The sequence below is a fragment of the Gallinula chloropus genome (genome assembly GCF_964237585.1).
Source record: "Gallinula chloropus genome assembly, chromosome: 5".
NCBI lineage: Eukaryota > Metazoa > Chordata > Aves > Gruiformes > Rallidae > Gallinula > Gallinula chloropus.
In genome coordinates this window covers 75230327-75248552 of record NC_140090.1, presented here as the reverse complement: position 1 = coordinate 75248552, position 18226 = coordinate 75230327, and the positions used below count along the sequence as shown (strand labels likewise).

Here is an 18226-nt window from a genome sequence, read left to right as displayed (position 1 = left end):
CCTCATCCCTTCATCTTTTTTTCTGTTTCTCTGTGCCTCCCTTCTTGTTGGTCCTCAGACATCCTTGCTGAGTCATATTCAGGCTGCTCCTAAATACTTGTTTTCACTGTCTCACCTATGAAAGCTGAAAGAACAATGTACAAGAGAATCTTCCAAATAAACAGGTCCCTTACTGATTGCTCTACACAGACTCACCGCTCACCTTTCACAGAATCACAGAATCACTAGGTTGGAAAAGACCTTTAAGATCATTGAGCACCTTTAAAGCACCTAGCACAGTGCTATTTGGTTCATAAAACCCAATGCATTTCTAAGAGCTTTTACATATTCTTAGAGCAGTTTAAAGAAAATGGGAGCTCTGATGTCATTCCCCAGTGAACAACCTTGCATGACCTGGGACTGGCCTTTTTGAGGTTTTTCTCTTTGCCACATTAATTCAAGACCCTTAAAATGGATTTTTCCATCCCTGAGGAGTGCAGTTTGCTGATCCCAGTGATTCTGTCACAGCACAAACACTCGGGCAATGCACGAATCCCGAGGTTTAGTTTTGGAACAGTCGTCATACTCCTTTATGGCAACTAGGATTGCTCCAAGACTCGTCGCCTTTCTTCCTGGGCAGGGCTGTTAGTTCTAACAGGGCCACGTCACTTGCACTCGTTGGGCCATAAGACCCTTCTGGGTGCGGGGAAGCCCAGAGCGGCTCCACTGCGAGGAGGGAGCCTGTGCCCCACAGCTCCCCCGGGTACAGCCCCTGCCCGGGAAGGTCGCGCCTCTCGGGCCGGGGCCGCTTCCCTCAGCCTTGGCACGGCCGCTCGCCGGGCCTAGTTGTCATGGAGACCAGAGAGGCCGGGCCTACGGCAGCAAAGTGCCCGTTGATTGGCTTCCAGGCAGAGTCCAATCGGTAGGCGGCTTGTTCTGGCGGTGCCAAGATGGCGGGCAGGTAAACACAGCCTGGGGGGATCGCGGTGGCGGGGTTGTGGTGAGGGTAACGCGCGTTGTTTGGTGGCGGCGTGGGGGGCTGGCGGGGCGGGAGATGCCGGCTGCGTTCTCCGCTCTGGCTTGCGGTGGCGTTTCGCTTTGCGTCTCCTCGTCCGGAGCGGGCTGCCCTCGCCTCGCCGGCCTGCCCCCCTCCCGAGCCGGCTCTGCCTTCCGTCCTTCCCCCGGGCGCCGGCGGAGCTCGCCTGAGCTCGGCCTTGCCCGGTGAGGCGGCGATGGGGGCGGCGGCGCCGCCCTGGGAAGGGGAATCGCTGCCTCGCTGCTCGCGGAGAGCCGGGAGGCGTCCGCGGCGGCATCGCCCTGAAGCTGAAATCAGCCGTAGGCGAGCGCGAAGTGATAAAGCTTTTAAGGAGCGAGGAAAAACAAAAGCGCTGGTAACTTCAACCTGTGCACGTAAATTCTCTACTCTTCTGAAGTTGTAAGTATTAGAAGCTTTATAATGCGCTCGTCTAAAGCATCTAATGGCAGTTATGTTTCTCAAGATAAAGTATTTCTGGCTATGTTTTGCTATTTGTGCTTCTCTCTTCTGCAGGCTGATTCTGTGTATATTGCAGGATGGGGAAGGTCACATAACTCTGGTGCCTCTGCAGTGACTCGAAGTGCGTTGGACTTGTTTAGGCTGGAGGATGTGGAGTGGGCTGTTACCTCCAGGACTGAACGAAAGTGATGTTGACTTAAGCTCTGAGGAGGGAGATGAGCCACATAGTTCAGTTTCAAAAGAAGATACTGAAAGAGTTCAGCTTTCTGAGTCCCAGGCAAATGGACCTGAAAGTAATGCCATCAGTGAACCTGTTTTGCTGTCTGTGGCAGATGAAGAAAGCAACACTCAAGCTTGCCCTTCTGGAATTTCTTTAAATATGTGGAATGTAGGTATTGTAACAAGGCTCTAAATCTCCAGAGTGTAAATGCAACATACTCAGGGTAAAATGACTAATTTTTAAATTAAAGGAACTCCACGTTGAATATTGAATATGTAAATCTGAAATGTGATGAAACATCAACGAAGTGCAGTCATTGCAGTATACCTTAAGAGTGTTTTAAGCAGAGCAGACGGGAATTTAGGTAGCAAATATATGTAACTTTTATTGTTCTTCACATTGTGACTGGAAGTGCAGCAGGGAGATGTTTGGATATCCCTCTGACTGTGTAAAGACTGGTGTTGGTAGTGTGTCTGCTCTCAGCTTCTTCATATCTGCTTTCTGCATTGGTAAGGATTTCCAGCAGAGTATCAGCCCCTGTATTGGTGATGCTCACCTGCGAAGTAGGGGTGTAGCCTGCTGGTTGTAGCTGTTCAGACTCATAGATGCTTATAATACTCTGATTTTCCTGTTGCATGTAAAGACTGGGACTATATGTATCCAAAGCAATCTATGTTTTAGGCTTTTAAGTTAAAAGAAGAATAGACAAAGGGTAGTTCCTCTTCTCTATCCATTGGTCTGTGTCAGTAGCCTGTGTGCAATAACGATACAGTGAATAGCTCAGGAGTGCCCAACCAGCAGAAGTGTATTATTATTTCTCTGTGAGAAAAATGTGGGGCTTGAATAGTCCTGGGATTTAGGGAAAGTCAGAGAGGTGATGAAAAAATTAGAGCCAATTCCAATTGAACACTATCAGAGTTGGGTTCTCTCAATGCTTAAATTTTAATGTAATTGATATACCAAGGTACTGTGGATAAGTGAAGTATTTGGACAGAATATCTCAGTGTGCTGTAATGTTTTTTTAAAATATAAAGTACTGATCTGCATTTTCTTACTCTTGTAGAAATTTTTGGAGCTTCAGAAGAAAAATCAGGAAATGAAAACCCAAGCGATTCAGGAAAACAAAAGCCGAAAAAGAAAACGCCCCAGAAAAGGTGTGTTACGTAATTATAGGCTGTATTTGCTCAAAATAAAACCAGTATCAAATGCATTAGAGGTGGGATTTGCTGGATTTTGGGGGGGTGTTTGTTGGGGGGGAATCACTGGGGGGAAGTTGTTCTTATTGTGGATTTTTGGGTGGGGTTTTTGGTAGCAATAATTTAATGCCCTGTAAATGTACTCTGTTATCTAGGACTTTATTTTTCCAGTTGTATGCATCACTTGTAGGATTATGTTGTAAATTGCCACTTGAAATTTAAGAATATGTGCCTCCTTTTTTTTCTTTAAACAGGAGGTAGCACTCAGTTGATATACTTAGTAATTATAAATTGGTCTTTTATTAATTCTGTGAAACATACTTTTGCATGTTCTGGTTAAAAATTCTTCACAAATATTGTGATAAGCTTTTTGTATGAAAAGTCTCACAGCTGAATGGTTTAAATCCTCATGATCATTGGGTAAAAATCTGTATGTGTCAATCTTTCAAGGGAAATGTGACCAGTTAGAGTTCTGTTAACTTCATTGGATGCTGGGAGGTGTTACTGTCTAATGTTGGGTTTTATTTTCCTTTTTTTCTTTTCCCCATAGCAAAACAGAAAAAGAACGATGAAGTGACTAAGAGGTATAACCAGGTCAATGTGATGCTCTGAGGTCTGTTTTAAACATCAGGCAGAATGTGTAAAAAAAACTTGACCACCCCATCCATGGCCAAAGCCTAGCTCTGAGCATTGTGTAAAATACCTGCTGAAGTTGTTCAGTGTCTGTCAGGCAGGCTGAATTTGATTCTAGTGATTTCTTGGTGGCATTCATTGCTTTATTTAAAAAAAAAATAACTCAAATGTATTATTTAATGCAATGTTAAATGGACCTAATGTTGTTCCTAATAATGTTTTGCATGGAATTGCATACAAGCTTGCTTTCACAATTGTATTACATTTAAGGGGGGAGAAAGATTAATTAACATCAGTTCCATTAAAAACTGTGAATGTCTGTCAAATGAAAGAATTTCTTTTAGCCTTGAAAAGAATATTACAAGTTGTAGAAAGGGAACTGGTTGCACTAATGACTTTTTTTATTTTAGCAGCCAGCAGTTGGCAAATGAAGACAGATGGAAAGAACTGACACAATACTTTGGAATCAATGACAGATTTGAATCACCTGTGGGTAGCAAGGCTCCACAAAAGGTGACTGTTGATACAAAAGCAATGTCAGCTTTTATTGGCAGTAAAAACCCAGCCTTAACTGAGATAGGAATAAAGCAGAGACTGTTTGTTTGAAAGTAAGTTATCAAATCACTCCAAGGAAGTGTATGTTTTTATTGAGTGTTCTTTGAGATATCACACAAATCATACTCAGATTGGAAGGTTGCTGTGCTTTTGAGACAGTATCATGCTTGTTTCCTGTTTAATTCTGTCCTCTGTTACCATGGGGGACAGAAGACTTCATATGCATTGACTCTCTTTTTTTTTTCTTTTGGTTTTTTTTTTAGTTGTGTGTTAATTTTAAAATGTATCAAGTAAAGGTGGCTGTAGGAATTAAAGGCCAAACCTGCCATACAGTTTTATTGGACTTACAACCCGTTCTGTTCATAAAGACTATTGTGTAACCAGTTTTATTTGAAATCACTGGTACATGATGGAGAAGTTAAGAAAGTCATTATGTTGTGAGTTCCTTGTAGCGCTGTTTGTTCTGTAGTTCCTCTAGTAAAGACATGTACAAGCTCTATGTCCTCAGAAGTTCAGTTAGCCTCCTTTATGACACATTTGGTATCTTTCATTTGTCTAAAGTAAGTTTCTGCATGCAAGTTGGGAGACATTGTTTGCTTCTGTCTGAGCTCTTTTGGTGGGTAGGTGTCATTAACTGCTCAGCACAGGTGTGGAATGAGGCCCAAAGTGTTAAAATGAAGACAATATCAATGTGAGATAGGGATTTTATCACTATGACACAAGGTATGCCTTCCTACTTTCAGCAAAGACTTTAACAGAACTGACTAGCACTAGCTTCCAGCTGTGCACTTCTTTAACCTTCACCTGAATAATTGGAGTGCAGTGTTTGCAGATCGCTGCTTTTCTAGAATTTTGTTTTGCTTTAATCTTTTAAAAGTACATTATGAAACTGTCAAATGTGTTCTTTTAGCATCACTAGCATTTAAAACCAGTGAGGCTGCAAGTTTTCTTCTATTATGAGTGAGTTTTTGTGAAATTCTGAAGTCAGGATCTGCTGCTATGCTACCCTGCTGTGTTCCTTCAGAGGTTTCAAACTATAACTTTCAGTAAATATTTGGTTGTTACTGTTACATTATTTATAAATATTGTTGTTAAACAAGTTACATTGATGGCAAAGGTTACTTTGGTGTTTTCAGAGGTTAAATTAAGAGGCTTTTCCATTGTTTTCAGTAGGACTGCTAGAATTTTTAATTTATTAGCATAGTGGGGTGGCATCACGCCAGAACTCAGTTTTTGGGTAAAGATAAGATCTTAGAACCATAATGATACAGTGGTAATTGCCATTCTTCATGTTACCTGACACATATATTTCACATTTTGTTTAGAAAGCTCCAGGGATGGAAGAGATAAGCCAGATCTTCAGATGAAATTTTATTGTGACAGGCATAAACTAGTCCGTGTAATTTTTTTAACCTACAGTATTATCCTGCACATAAGGTGGAACTAATGCAATGATTTGTGCTCAGGCAGCCTTTCAGTGAATTCTTAATTATACTGTCCTTTACAATACATAGACAAAGTGATTTGTGTTACAACGAAATTACAGGTTTAAGCAGTGTCTTAAAAATAAAGAATTTTATGAAGGAAATATTTGTAGAAAGGAGATGCTACCTTGAAATGTGTTGCTTTTTGCCCTGAAGAGGTTTGTTTTTTTTCTCTTTCTAGTCTGGCCTTGAACTTAGCATAGAGAAATCTGTGGCTGAAGGTGACATTGATAAGGCTGAGGAGCTGAGTGATAGATTAGCCACTCGTGAGGTAAGTGGGCTATTAACAAAGGCTCTGAGGAAACTTTTAATTTTGTACATCTGTACAAAAGTGTCATAACTAAAATAGCATTGAAGATTGTTTGGGACATCTTTCTTACTTCCTAAGCAGATTTCTGTCAGTGATTGAAGGATTTTGCTGCTGATGTCGTAACGCTTGGGTAGCTGTAGCTTTGTATAAGAATTAAAAATAAAACCATGAATGTAACCTTGCTTAAAGCCTTCCTGCAGATTCCACTGGTCAGAGGAGTCAGTAACTGGTCATCTCTATTGAGCTTTTGATAATCTTTTTTTGTGGAGGATATTCCCTTCCTGTCAGTTCCCAGTGCCTCAGATTTTTCTTTTACATTCCCTCTCCCATAAGCTTGGGAAACCTGAAGAAAGGTAGAGATTTAGCAAGCTTAGAGCAAGACATGCCCAAATAATCAGATATTTGCCCAAATAAGGAGAGATATACCCAAACTTGTACGCTGGTGCTTTTTGCTGTATGTTCCTGTGGTCAGCAGTTGATTGCTGGAAGAATTCTGAGGAAGAATGGGAGTAGATGAAAGTCAAATATTTCCATAGCTTTAGAATGATGTTCATAGAATAAACTAATTTTTTTCCTTGTGATTTTTTTTTTTAATATAAAATATTTAAAACAAAAAGATCAGGTGAGAGAAACTCCCATCTTTTCAATATGCTGTCTTGTTAGCTGGTGTATCTTGAGTAATTTTGAAGGCTGTGCTGTGTTTTGCTACAAAAATTGGACCCTTTAAATTTGTATGTAGGGCTGAGTGAAGGCATAAACTGGTGAGAAATCTTTCAGATACCTCTGGTACCTGCAGTTTCATGTAAGAAATAGTTAAATTGATGCACTTCTGGATGGTGGTGGCAGCTGAAGTACGTAACTGAAATCCATGAAGGCTGCTGTGTCTGTTGCTATTTGGAGCAGGGGGGAGGGAGAAAATGCAAAGGAAGGAAATTAGGATAAAAAGATAATTGCAGTAGTTGTGAAGCCAGGTAAGAGAAACATAGCTGAAGTACTATTTGAGATGTGTCAGTTTTAAGTCATCAGAGTGTTATAATTGGAACCATAAATAATCTAGATATTAGAAATTAATTATAGTATTTTATAATTAACTGTAGAAATTTTTACTCTTCCATAGTCTTCCATCTCTACAGAGGTAATGGAGTTTTCTGTCCACTGTATATGCTACCAAATTCTTAAGTGTTAGAGAAGGATTAAGACAGACCAATTCTGAATACTTGTTCTCATCCAAATATGTAAAATGTTGCTTATATACCAAGTTTCAAGCTAAGCTTTAATGTAACATTCCAGATTTAAATCTGGTTAGTGTAATAAAATACAATGTTGCAATGGCTTTAAAGAACAGATGGCTTTTGAAATGGGAAATACAGCTCTTAAGGCTTTCTAGTGTTAGGGGAGACTAACTTTCTCAGAGCATGTTCTTACACAATCATTAAACCCCCCTACATTCTGTCAGTCAGGGCAGTATCTAATGATTTGACTCTTATCTGCCTTTTCACCAATGATCACAAAACTTCAATCCACAAAGATAGCAGCTATTGACAGTGATGGGGATGTGTCCAAAAACACATTCCCTTTGAGTCTGACCAGCTTCTCACTGTGATACTGTTATATTACCTTTCATGTGTGCAACATGAAAAAAAAAACCCTTGCTGTTCTCCTTCACAAATGTCATTATCCCATCTACTCTAAAGTGGTTAGAGTATCATAATCAATAAAACATACTGAGGTTCTAGTACAAATTGTTTGACTATAAAAACAAATTAATGTAAGAAGTTTTACAGTTTTGTAATATTTATGATAAACTGTTATCTGATTTCAGTAGCCATGGGATTGTACAACATCTAGCATATCCCAGGTGCTACAGGAATGTATTATTATTTGTGGAACATTAGCTCCAAATTGTTGACTTTCAAATATTAGCATGTTGTAATTCTGAAAACAAAATGCTTGAAACACTATTAGTATTCACAGCCTTGACTTGGTTTTGGTTAAGTGGGTTTATCTGAATAAATAGGATGTTGAAAGAAGGAAAACTCAAATGACTCTGGCTTGATCTCATGAGGAGCTCTGTCGAGGCAGGATCCATGTGAATTCACTGGGGTTCTCTGCTGTTGTGAGGATGTGCTACGTAACCCACTACTGCAAGGTTCATTTTTCTTTGTCATTTTTAAGCTGTTGTGTTTTGCTTTTGGGTTTGTTGATTATTTTTTTTTTTAATGGATCTTTTAAAATACTCTTTCTTCTAAGGAAATCATTCTAACAGTGACTAATTCTGTTTCAGTGAAGAGCTATAGACAAGGATTTGATTATGGAAGAGGTTGATTGAAAAATCATTATTGTCTATACAAGTAGAGACAATAAAGCACTGCTTTCATATTGAGTGGTATTGATTCAATCATGACTTTTCTTTAGATTGCAAGGAGAAGGAGTGTCCCTTTTTAAAGCTCATTTTACACAGTGCTGCTTAGAAGTGAGTTAATTGTTGAAGTAGGTGGCTATTTGTATCCCTCTAACTTCCAAAAGCAACACAATGTTGTGAGCAAGCCAGGCTGTATTGAAGTACACCACTTCTGAAGCCTCAAAATAAGTGGCTGAATTATTGTTCTTTTATCTCAACCTCATCTTTGTACGTATAGTTTTCATTTTTCATGAGCGGTGTGGCAGGGTTGGGTGCAGGCAGTGTATGAGAAACAGCTGCCTTCTGTTTGGGGTACAGCCCCCCCCTTGCAGCCATGTGAAGAATGTTCAGTGGGTAGGTGTTCTGTTTGAAATCAGGTGTATGGGGTTTTAATCGGCACCATTTTCTTTTGCAAGAAGCAGTGACTGGAACCTGCTGATAAAGCTTTTGCTTTGAGGCACAGATCCCAGAGTTCTTAAAGCCGTTTCCTGCCTTAATAAGTGAAACTAATTTTTGATGTATAACATTTATAAGCCTGTGAAACTGATAGGGCAGCTTCAGTATTTAGAAAAATGAAGCCAAAAATAAACAGTTGATGAGAATAGGCAGTAAAAACATGTCCTGAAAAGCAAAGGAATGCCAAAATGATGCTGTCAGTGTGCTATCGTTATGACACAGTGAGAAAAGTTGGGGGTTTTTAAGTCCTTTAAAATCAGTGATTTAGGCAGTGTGCACATTCTGGCAGCTGTGAGTGGATCACTGGAATTTATATCCTAAAAACTGAAATGATACAGCTTTGAGGTTTTGGGTCTTTCGGTTTCCACATGCTACTTGTTGCAGGTTCTTTATGGAGAATGTTCCTGTACTGCTGTGAATGAGGCTTTGAGCAATATTTATTTGGTATTTTCTTCTGCTTTGAATAAGCACAAATACTGATTTTTAGAAGAAAACTTCTTAATATGGTATCATTTACAGCTTTAGATTGAGAGAACTCTGATACCTTACAAATGAGGCTCTCTGTTTACTAGTGACTACATGTGTAGATTCTTGCATAGCTTTTGAGACTACCTAAAATGTTCCCCCTTTTCAACTGGCAGTAGCACTTTTTTTAAAAAAAAAAAAAACAACTGTACTTATATGGTAATGATGGTAGTCTCATTCTTGGCAAACCTCACCACAAAGTACTGTCCCCTGTCCCTTGTTGTCCTAGTTTGTGGGCTAGAAGAGTAATTGATAGAAGGGTAAATTGTTAGTTTGGGAGTTACCAGGGTAGCAAATCTCTAACTGCAGCATCCTCAGCTATCCCCACAGCATGTTTTCTTGTGGGGTGTTCTGCTTCACAAAGAGTTTTAGTAGTCCTGAGATTTTTGTTTGCATTATCTCTGTGAAAATCTTTCTGAAAGAATACATGCATGTCTGCATTCTCTTGTTAAAAACAATTTAGGCCACCAGTACCTCCTCCTGGAGCTAGACTGCTTCTAGAGCCCCTCAGTGCTGTGTGCAGTTACAGTATGTAAGGTCAGGGCTTCTCTGATAAATTCATATGAAATAAACATAATGCAGGTGGGTTGTGCTGCTTAATTGTAACTCACTGTGGGTTTTTAATCACGCTATTAGTCAGAATTATTTCTGTAAAACCTACAACATAGTACTATTAGTATTAAATAACTAGGAATTCATTGTGGTGTCTGTGGTATAATATGCACAGTTAACGTTTATTATTGGAATCCTGTTGCTGTCTTGGTTAAAACATTCCAGGGCTTTTGGCATTGGCAGGGAGTTCTCCGTGTCTTACAGATCTGCTTTTCAGATGTGGAGTGACATACCTAAACCTACTGTTTGAACGCTGCATTCAAAGATGACTCGTTGAATTTGAGAGGTGCCAGTAGAAGAGTTAATACAGACAGAGGAGCTAGGTAGAAAACTGTGAACCTTTTAGACTCAAAGTTGAGAGAACGAGTCTTACGTGGATGCTTAGCTGGGCTGAGATAAAATGGTTTACTGGGTGATGCTTTGGGGTAGTGTAGTTGAGAATGGTAGCAGGTACTTGGCTGTGTAGCTGGGAGCAGACATTTGGAATGATGTCCACTTTTCTAACCCTTTTGGAAAACCTTTCTGGAGTAATATCTTGACATCTACTTAAATTGTTCCTAGTATGTTTGTGGGAATATGCCTAGGCTTTTTTGAAGAATAAGTGCTGATAAACTAGCACCGTGACTGTGCATTGTTGGAGGTATTTATCCTTCTGAGTAAGGATGGTCCGTGGAGATGACTAGTAGTTTCACTTTGCTGTAAATCAATTTCAGTTTGGAGTGATACTTCTAAAAGTTCCTAATTAAATCAATTCTAAAATGTATCCCCCCAATATATAAAACTGAAAATCTTTTTCCAACAATTTTTTCCCCTAGAGAAATAATTTTCCTAGTGTTGTACTTGGATCATTGTGCAGTGTCTTAAGAAGCAGAATGCACATTTCTTGCAGTCCTTTTATTCTGAGAACTAATCTGGCCAAACAGAAAACTTCACATTTCCTTGTGGTTTTTGTGTTACCTGCCTGGTAGGTAGGTGCCACGTTGTCTAAGAGTGCGTTAGCCTGAGGGCTGTAACTTGAACATGATAAAATAATCTTGGCCATATTAGATTTACCTGTCAAAGGGAACTTTAAAAATATTTTTAAATCTGGTGTGCTAAATTACTGGGGTAGTTGTCAGTCTTTAAGTAGTGCAGGCTTATTGACAGCACTGTTTCTAAGTGCTTAGCTTAGTGGCTTCTGGCATTTTAGTGAAAGATATTTAAAAAGCTGCAATTTATAGGGAAACTGTGGTATTGTAATCAAGCTTAAAAGAAAGATTACATCATAATTGGTGAAATTAATTGGCTATTCACTGGGATATCATTCTTGTGTTACAGCAAGATCAGTCCTGCTGTTGTCTTCAAAATTTGTTGCCTCAGTCTCGACTGTTTTCTCATGATCAAATTAGTATGTCTTGCCTGTAAGTACCTTCTAGCCGTATCATTATGGGAAACACACAAGCATGGTTGTATGTCATATCCACTGAGAACCATTCTGGAAGCTGTCTTCCATTTAAAAATCTGGGTAGGATGTGATTGATCATGAGGACACACACACACACACGTTGTCTTGGAAGGACAGGTTACAGTGTTTGATGCTCTTCTATTGGTAGAATAGAGTTTCATTTCTAAATTCAGTGCAACATTCCCTATATATCATGGTGCTTGTAGGTACCTGAAGAGATTGATGTGGCTTTATATGGAATGTAACTGAGTACCAATTAACTTGGAAGGCTTCCCCACTGAAGGAGTCGGGGTAAAAAAAAAGAAGAGTTTCTTTTTTTTTTCCTCTCCTGAAGGATTTTCTTTCTAACATATAGTAGAGGTGCCTCCAAATATCTCTCTTCATTGAGGTTGTTTTCTTTTAACCTTTGGAACATGGCAGGGTTATCACCTAGAATTACATTCTTATGCTCCCTTAATTATGTATATCTTTTCCTTAACAAACCTTAAAAAAAGATTTCAGATGTTACAAGTCTAATTAAAGAGACAGACAAAGCACAGTTTATACTGTAGATTTTTTCTGCAGTTCAATTAATCAGCATGTTTTCTCTTTTAATTAAAACCATTTTAGTAAATTAAAGCCCACAGCAAAACACATATATAATTTGTTTGTAATTAGCTCTTAATTGGTGGTAGTTGAAGCTTAGCACCCTTGGTTTCTTTCTTCATGATTGCCATTTTATTAGCAGCCAGTCATTAATTAATCTTTTTTTCTAATTAGCTTATAAAACTGTTGATGGCACATTATTGTAAATGTGATTTTAAGTTCAAAGCTTGTTAATAAGCTTTCTTACTTAGAAGAACAGAGATAAAGAAATTGCTGAAAACAGTACTACAGTTCTTTTTTTTAAAACTGCCTTTCTTATAAGGGGGCTGTGTAAAGCATCTAGCAGCTTATAGTTAATTTTTTAATGCTGTGTTTTCTCATGAATGGAGGAAGTTACTTGCATTTAAATGTTTAAATCTAGCAACGAGCTTAATATGGGAACAGTTTTCTGTCCTTGCTCCATTACTGTGTCATCCAAATATAATTTGATGTTGTAATGCACAGCATAAAAATACAACAAAGGTATTACAAAGTATTTTACAGTGGAAGTTGAGCACATCACTGAAAGGGGACAATTTTCACTGCAAAATCCACTCAGTATTCTTGTTTGCTTTATATATTTTATATACGTCAGCAATGGATAACATTCCATAACATAAAAGGAGAAAATCATTGCTGAAGGCAAGCCTGAAATAACTAGATTCATATTTGATGAGAAACTGTAACACTGTATTAAAAGGCTGTTTGGCTTCTCTGGTGTGATCGTAGGATATTTCAGGACCTGTTTGAATATAGATGTGTTGTTGGAGCTTCTGTAGGTGCAGCATGTTTGTGTGTCACACCTAAATATTTCTGGAGCAGTTCTTGAATCTGTTGTTTCATTATTTGTAGTGTTCTTCATTTACATAGCCTGGTGCTATCTTATTGAAATGGCTTTGCTTTATGATGATATTTAATGTCAAATGTCATCATTTTCAGCAGAGTTTTCTGTAAGTTAAAGTAGATTATCTTGCAACTTAATAAAAATGTTTACTCTTCTGCCCAAACTTCACATCCTTTTTTCAACTTCAGCCATTTCTTTGCTTGTTTTAAAAAGTGTTTTATGATGCTGGGCAAGAAACACTAGAAAGGGATAGCTGACAAGGAAAAAAATTAAAAATTGGATAAAAAGTAAATGAATAATGTCATATTACTAAAAAGATGAGAGGCTAATTTGTGCCGACTTTTTGCTAATTTTGTTCAAGCCTCAAAATGAGGAGCTGTCACCCGTTCTGTGTAGCACTGATGACAGTGCCAATGATCCATGAAATAAGCTGCCGCTGGCTTTGTTCTGATAAGAATGAACAAATCTGCACAATGTACGGCTCCCAGAATCTCATTTTCATACTTGCATGCAGGCTAAAAGAAATAAGCTGTTTGCAGGCTTGATTAATCAGACATTTGAGGGTTTTTTGTCTCTTTGATCTCTTTCGTCTCCTAGGTAACTTGCTTGACATTAATGTTGAGCTTGAGTAAAGACAATCAGGAATTGTAGACCAAACTGATATAAAAATTAAAGACCTTAACACTTTAAGTACTCCAGTAATGGTTCCGCTTTACTTCAGAAAACATCTGTTTTCATTTAATTAAAGAACAAAAGAGAATGGCATAAATATTTTTTCAGAGACCTGTTATTCCATAAAAAAGTTAAAGTATGATAATTGGTATTTTTCAATAAATGCCTTGAAACTGTTCTGAAAAAATAAAATAGCAGCAGTGCCTCAGAAATTTGTTACAAGGTAACAATTTCAGATGAGTAGAAAATGTATGAAAAATAAGGGATAAGGAATTTTCATTTATGCTGCATTAAGCAGCCAGACTTAAGATATTTGACATGATTATCGGTCAACTTCAAAATGGAAAGGTCTTTGCCCTGTAGAGACCAAGTTGTTTCTTTTTTTTTTCAAGTTTGCCTTTAAAAATATATATATATTGTGTTACAAGGATGAACCGTTATATCAGCTTTACTACCCAATATGATTTACACACTTTAAACCTGTAAAATTGAAAGGAATTTGAAAAAAAAAATGTCGCAGTGCGTTTGCTTGAGGTTATGCAGACGCTTTTACAAATCTTCCAAGTGGCTGTAAAGATGAATGCCTCAAGGGTCTAGCCAGGGCCCTGCTTTTCCAACCAGCTAAAGCCCTTATCTTAAATCCAAGCAAAGTACCATTAATCTTTTTGAAAGACCTTTTATGGCTTTTAATATATCCCAAATTAGAACATTTTACACCCTTGGTTCCTGAAATATGGTGATAAAAAGCCTTTAGAGCTTAATTTTCCTTACTGCGTGCTCTGACCAATTTGCAGTTCTTTGTGATAATGTTTAGACACCTTAATTAAAATGCAGCAAAATATTGGATGTTCTATATGGAAAATGCTGATACTTTGACTACACAAGAAAATGTTGTATATATTTTTATTCATGCTTTCTTACTTCTTTCAAGATTGTATTTTATTGGGTTATCTGATGACCTGAAATGTTGGGTTTTTTAATGTAAAACCCATTGACCAAGCTTTTATGGATTTCTTGTAGGGGGGGAAGGGGGTCGGAAGCAAGTGAAGATGTATATTTGGGTGTGGGCAGGAGCAGAAGACGTTTATTCTGACTAAAATGTTTGTGTGCATTTGTATGTGACATAGCTCTGTTTGTGTCTTGAAAATTTGACTTTATGTAGCCTGGAAACGATAATATTAATGCTGCAAAACGCTTCTCCTTTTCCTTCCACGTCCACAACAGAGGATCCTATTCCATTTTTTTCCTTACTTTTCAAAGGTGGAAGAACTCATTCTGTCTTATACAGATCAAATACCTCAGTTGTGTGTATTTATATTCATATAAGTGTTCAGGAGGCCACTAGAATATATTTTGAGGAGATGCTGTTATTCCTCATACAGTTCAAAAATAAAGGCATGGCTCTGCAGCTGGATTTTAGCCATCAGATTGCTCTGCTTTTTAGCTAATATTTAGTCCTGTTTCAATTAACATGTAAACATTTTTTAACATTCTTGGTGAGTTTTCTTAAGCATTTTTATACTGCAAGTACCTTAAAGTTAATAGCTGCCCTAAAATACTAAGTGACAGTGCAGATAAGCAAATGTTACCTTCATGTCTTTGACTTGAGGTTTGGCAGTTGAGATGTTGGCATTAAATTCCTGAATTATAAGAGATAATAATGCTCAGGGGTGAAATGATGTAGCTAATAAAAGTTTTGAAATGTCACATGAATTTTGTGCATCAAAGTGATTCCATAGGTATGTATTTATGACCTTACAACATGCAAATAGATCAAACTTTCTTAGCATTACATATTTTCCCCATTTTCCTTTTAAAATATTAGTTATCTTAACTGTTTGTGTTGCCAGTGTTTCTAGCATCAAAGCAGAAAGTGATGTTGTACTTACTACCTACGTGTGTGTAGACTCCCACTTTCTTGAATCTTGAACCCTGAAAGGGCCCGTAAGGTAGAACAGCTTGCAGGGCTGCTGTTGTGTTTCACTCTAACAGAACCATCAGGGTAACAGTCTGCTTACAGACAGTTATTGATGTCAGTGCATCTATGCCTCAAGATGCACTCTTGAGTTCTCTCACATCCATCTTACTTGGACAAAACACATCTTAGTAAATAAGAATTGCCTGTATAAATGCTACAGATTATTGATGTATATTAGTAATGGAACTTGAACCAAAGTGTTACGGAGTGGTCTTTCACTTAGTCCTGCCATACATCTCTTGTTTGATGCTCCCATAACATTTGGAGGATGTTTAGAATATCCAGTGAGAGATGTGTTAGTGACTCTGGTAGGTATGGATCAGATAGGAAGAAAAACCTTTTTGTCCCTGTCACATTTTGTTGCAGTTTTGGCTAAAGGAATTGCTTGTTTGTCTTGGCAAAAGCAGTAACTTTCATGACTAAATTCTTCTGTAATTCATAATTTAGTTGCAGATAATGTCAAGTCATGACATCACTTTCAAAATATAATGAATAAGTTATGATTGCTGATTCAGGAAAACAATCTGGTCATAGTTCACAGTACCTTCTTGCTTTTTCTTTCCCTCCCCCCCGCCCTTGACATTCACTAAAGTGAACTTAATTCTCACAGTATGAATAAGTTTATGAAAGTAAAGTAGTGTTCACCTACAGCCTATTATGACCTTATTTGAAAAGCATGCATATTATCATGCTAATAATCTAAAAGCTGGTAATGTGAAGACTGAAATGCCAGGTGGACTCTAAGGACGCTGCTTCATTTACTTCCTGGACAGACTGATTAAAACATGACTACTGGTGCTACTGGAAAATGTGTGGCAGTTGCAGGTCTGTCTGTATAAAACTTACTCTTTGGGTGTGTTTTTTGTGTTGGTAAGACCTGATGCTGTAGTGTTAGCAGAGTCAGAGGCTGGTCTTAATTCTCTGTATATCTCTGTCTATATATTTTTCAAAAAACAAACCCACAAACCGATCTAGTGGGCTTTTATTCTGGAAAAAATGAAGGATCTGGTGGAAAGGATTGTTTGCCCCAGGGTCCTACTCCTCTATTTTTCTCAAGAGACATTCTTGCTTTTCTGATCTAATAGTACAGTGTCAGCCTAATATTTGAAAGATACTTTAATATCTATTGACTTTTGAGAAACAATATCAGACTAAGTAATTTGTGAGGCTTAAATTTCATATGAGCCATTTGCATCTATTCAGTTTTCCTTTGTTCTTTTTTATGTCTTAGCTTGGTGTGAAAATTGCCAAAGCTGCTGCTTGCCGCAACTTTGTAAAAGCCAAGCAAGAAGCAGAGGCTGCCCAAGAAGCTCAAAAGAAAAAGAAGCTTGCTTGGGGGTAAGTCATTTGACTATGGAATTAAACATTTGTGGTTTCATTGGCACTAAGTGTATACAATACAATCTCAGTTAAATGTTTTCTTAGTTGAAATAGGCTTGTGCTAATCTTATTTGTTTAGTTTAACCTTGGTGGGTTTTGACAGGTTTTGGGGGCTTTTTTGTTTTGAGCAGTGTATCAGACTTAAGTACAGAGGTTTTACCAGAATTAATTAACTGGTTATATGGTAAATTTGCCATCATATTTTTAATGTCATAATAAAGACAAGTTCTTTATTTCTTTTGCTATTAAAAGTAGTATGGTTGAATACTTGACACACATACTCATGTATCCTAACATGTTGTTTGTATTGTATTTCAGATTTGAAGCCAAGAAAAGATGGGAGACCAAAAGCAACATGGGATACATGTAATCTTCCTGGTTTTCCTCTGGAGTCAGACACCTGCTTTTATTTGATGAACCTTTGTGGGACACATCAATAAAAACACAAGAAAACCCCCAAAACAAAACCCAACGCGTCAAATTCCTTGGGTTTCTTTTAATGCTGTTAGACTGTAGTGTCTTTTGGTGCTCTCTCTAGTGTAGCAAAAGTGCTATGTAAGCATCAGTACTATGTAAAATACAGAACTTTTCCCCTAAAAATGAAAGTCTTAGCTAACACGTTGTAGAACATGTTTGGAGTCTGGTAGAGAACTCTCTGAAACTGGAGTAAAATACTTGGGCCAAATGTGTTCTGTGCCACACTGCACTTACAGCGTGTGGGCCTGAGGAGAGGGGAGGCTTTCCTGCTAAGGTTATACAGACTTCATGTGGCAAGTACCCCTTTTTCACATTGCTTTGGAGTTGGGAAGGCACTAAAAGGCAAAACCACCCTACCTGCTTAAATCCTTTGTTATCTATGCATTTATAACATTAGTAAATACAAAGAGGAAAAAAAAATTGGCTGAAAAAGTCCATCTTCCCTCTCCTAGGAGGGATCTGGTGCTCTATGTGGTATACTGATGCCATGTTCTAAAGAACATTTCTAATTCCTGTTTTCCTTCCCAAGATCTCAGGTCTTTAAAGTCCTGGTTTCTTTGAGCAGCCAAAGTATAGAAATACTTATCTTGAAAAATATCTGAAATACGTTCTGTTGTGTGGTTAGCTGCACCCAAGAAGCAGATGCAGATTGTACTTCAAGTCAAATGTTTTACAGATCAATTAGGATTTGAATGTTTATGTTATAAGATTATAACAAGAATTGATGATAATGCTTCTTCAGAATTGTTCTCAGTGAAAAGTAAGGACACATTCAGAACTAATAACTCTTCTCCCTGAAGCTCTTGCTTATATGTTTAGTCACCACAATGCCTGAATTGAATTGGTAATGTAAATGTCAGTTATTGTTAACCAAGATTAATATGTTTCAGGCCAAAGGTATGGTATTAGCGTAATGGTGATTTACTGTGTAAGTACTTGAG

General features: G+C 38.0%; 1 protein-coding gene across 2 annotated transcripts; it reads left to right on the top strand.

Moving 5' to 3' along the window:
• The first annotated feature begins 1552 nt into the window (after window positions 1–1552).
• FAM204A (family with sequence similarity 204 member A) lies at window positions 1553–17880 on the top strand. 2 transcript variants are annotated; one of them, XM_084265612.1, is made up of 7 exons: window positions 1553–1862; window positions 2758–2848; window positions 3441–3474; window positions 3937–4036; window positions 5744–5833; window positions 16660–16766; window positions 17127–17880. In XM_084265612.1, the coding sequence occupies exons 1-7, from the start codon at window positions 1623–1625 to the stop codon at window positions 17176–17178; spliced, it is 714 nt and encodes a 237-aa protein (XP_084121738.1). In that variant the 5' UTR covers window positions 1553–1622; the 3' UTR covers window positions 17179–17880. The 2 variants fall into 2 exon arrangements, with proteins under 2 accessions (XP_084121738.1, XP_084121737.1); XM_084265611.1 differs by having other exon boundaries at window positions 3934–4036.
• Window positions 17881–18226: the final 346 nt, after the last annotated feature.

Coding starts and splice junctions, on each gene's coding strand:
- FAM204A (XM_084265611.1), top strand. CDS start 1,623: ATGTGGAGTGGGCTGTTACCTCCAGGACTGAACGAAAGTGATGTTGAC. Junction 4,037..5,743: donor GTAGCAAGGCTCCACAAAAG/GTGACTGTTGAT, acceptor TTCTCTTTCTAG/TCTGGCCTTGAACTTAGCAT. Junction 5,834..16,659: donor ATAGATTAGCCACTCGTGAG/GTAAGTGGGCTA, acceptor TTTATGTCTTAG/CTTGGTGTGAAAATTGCCAA.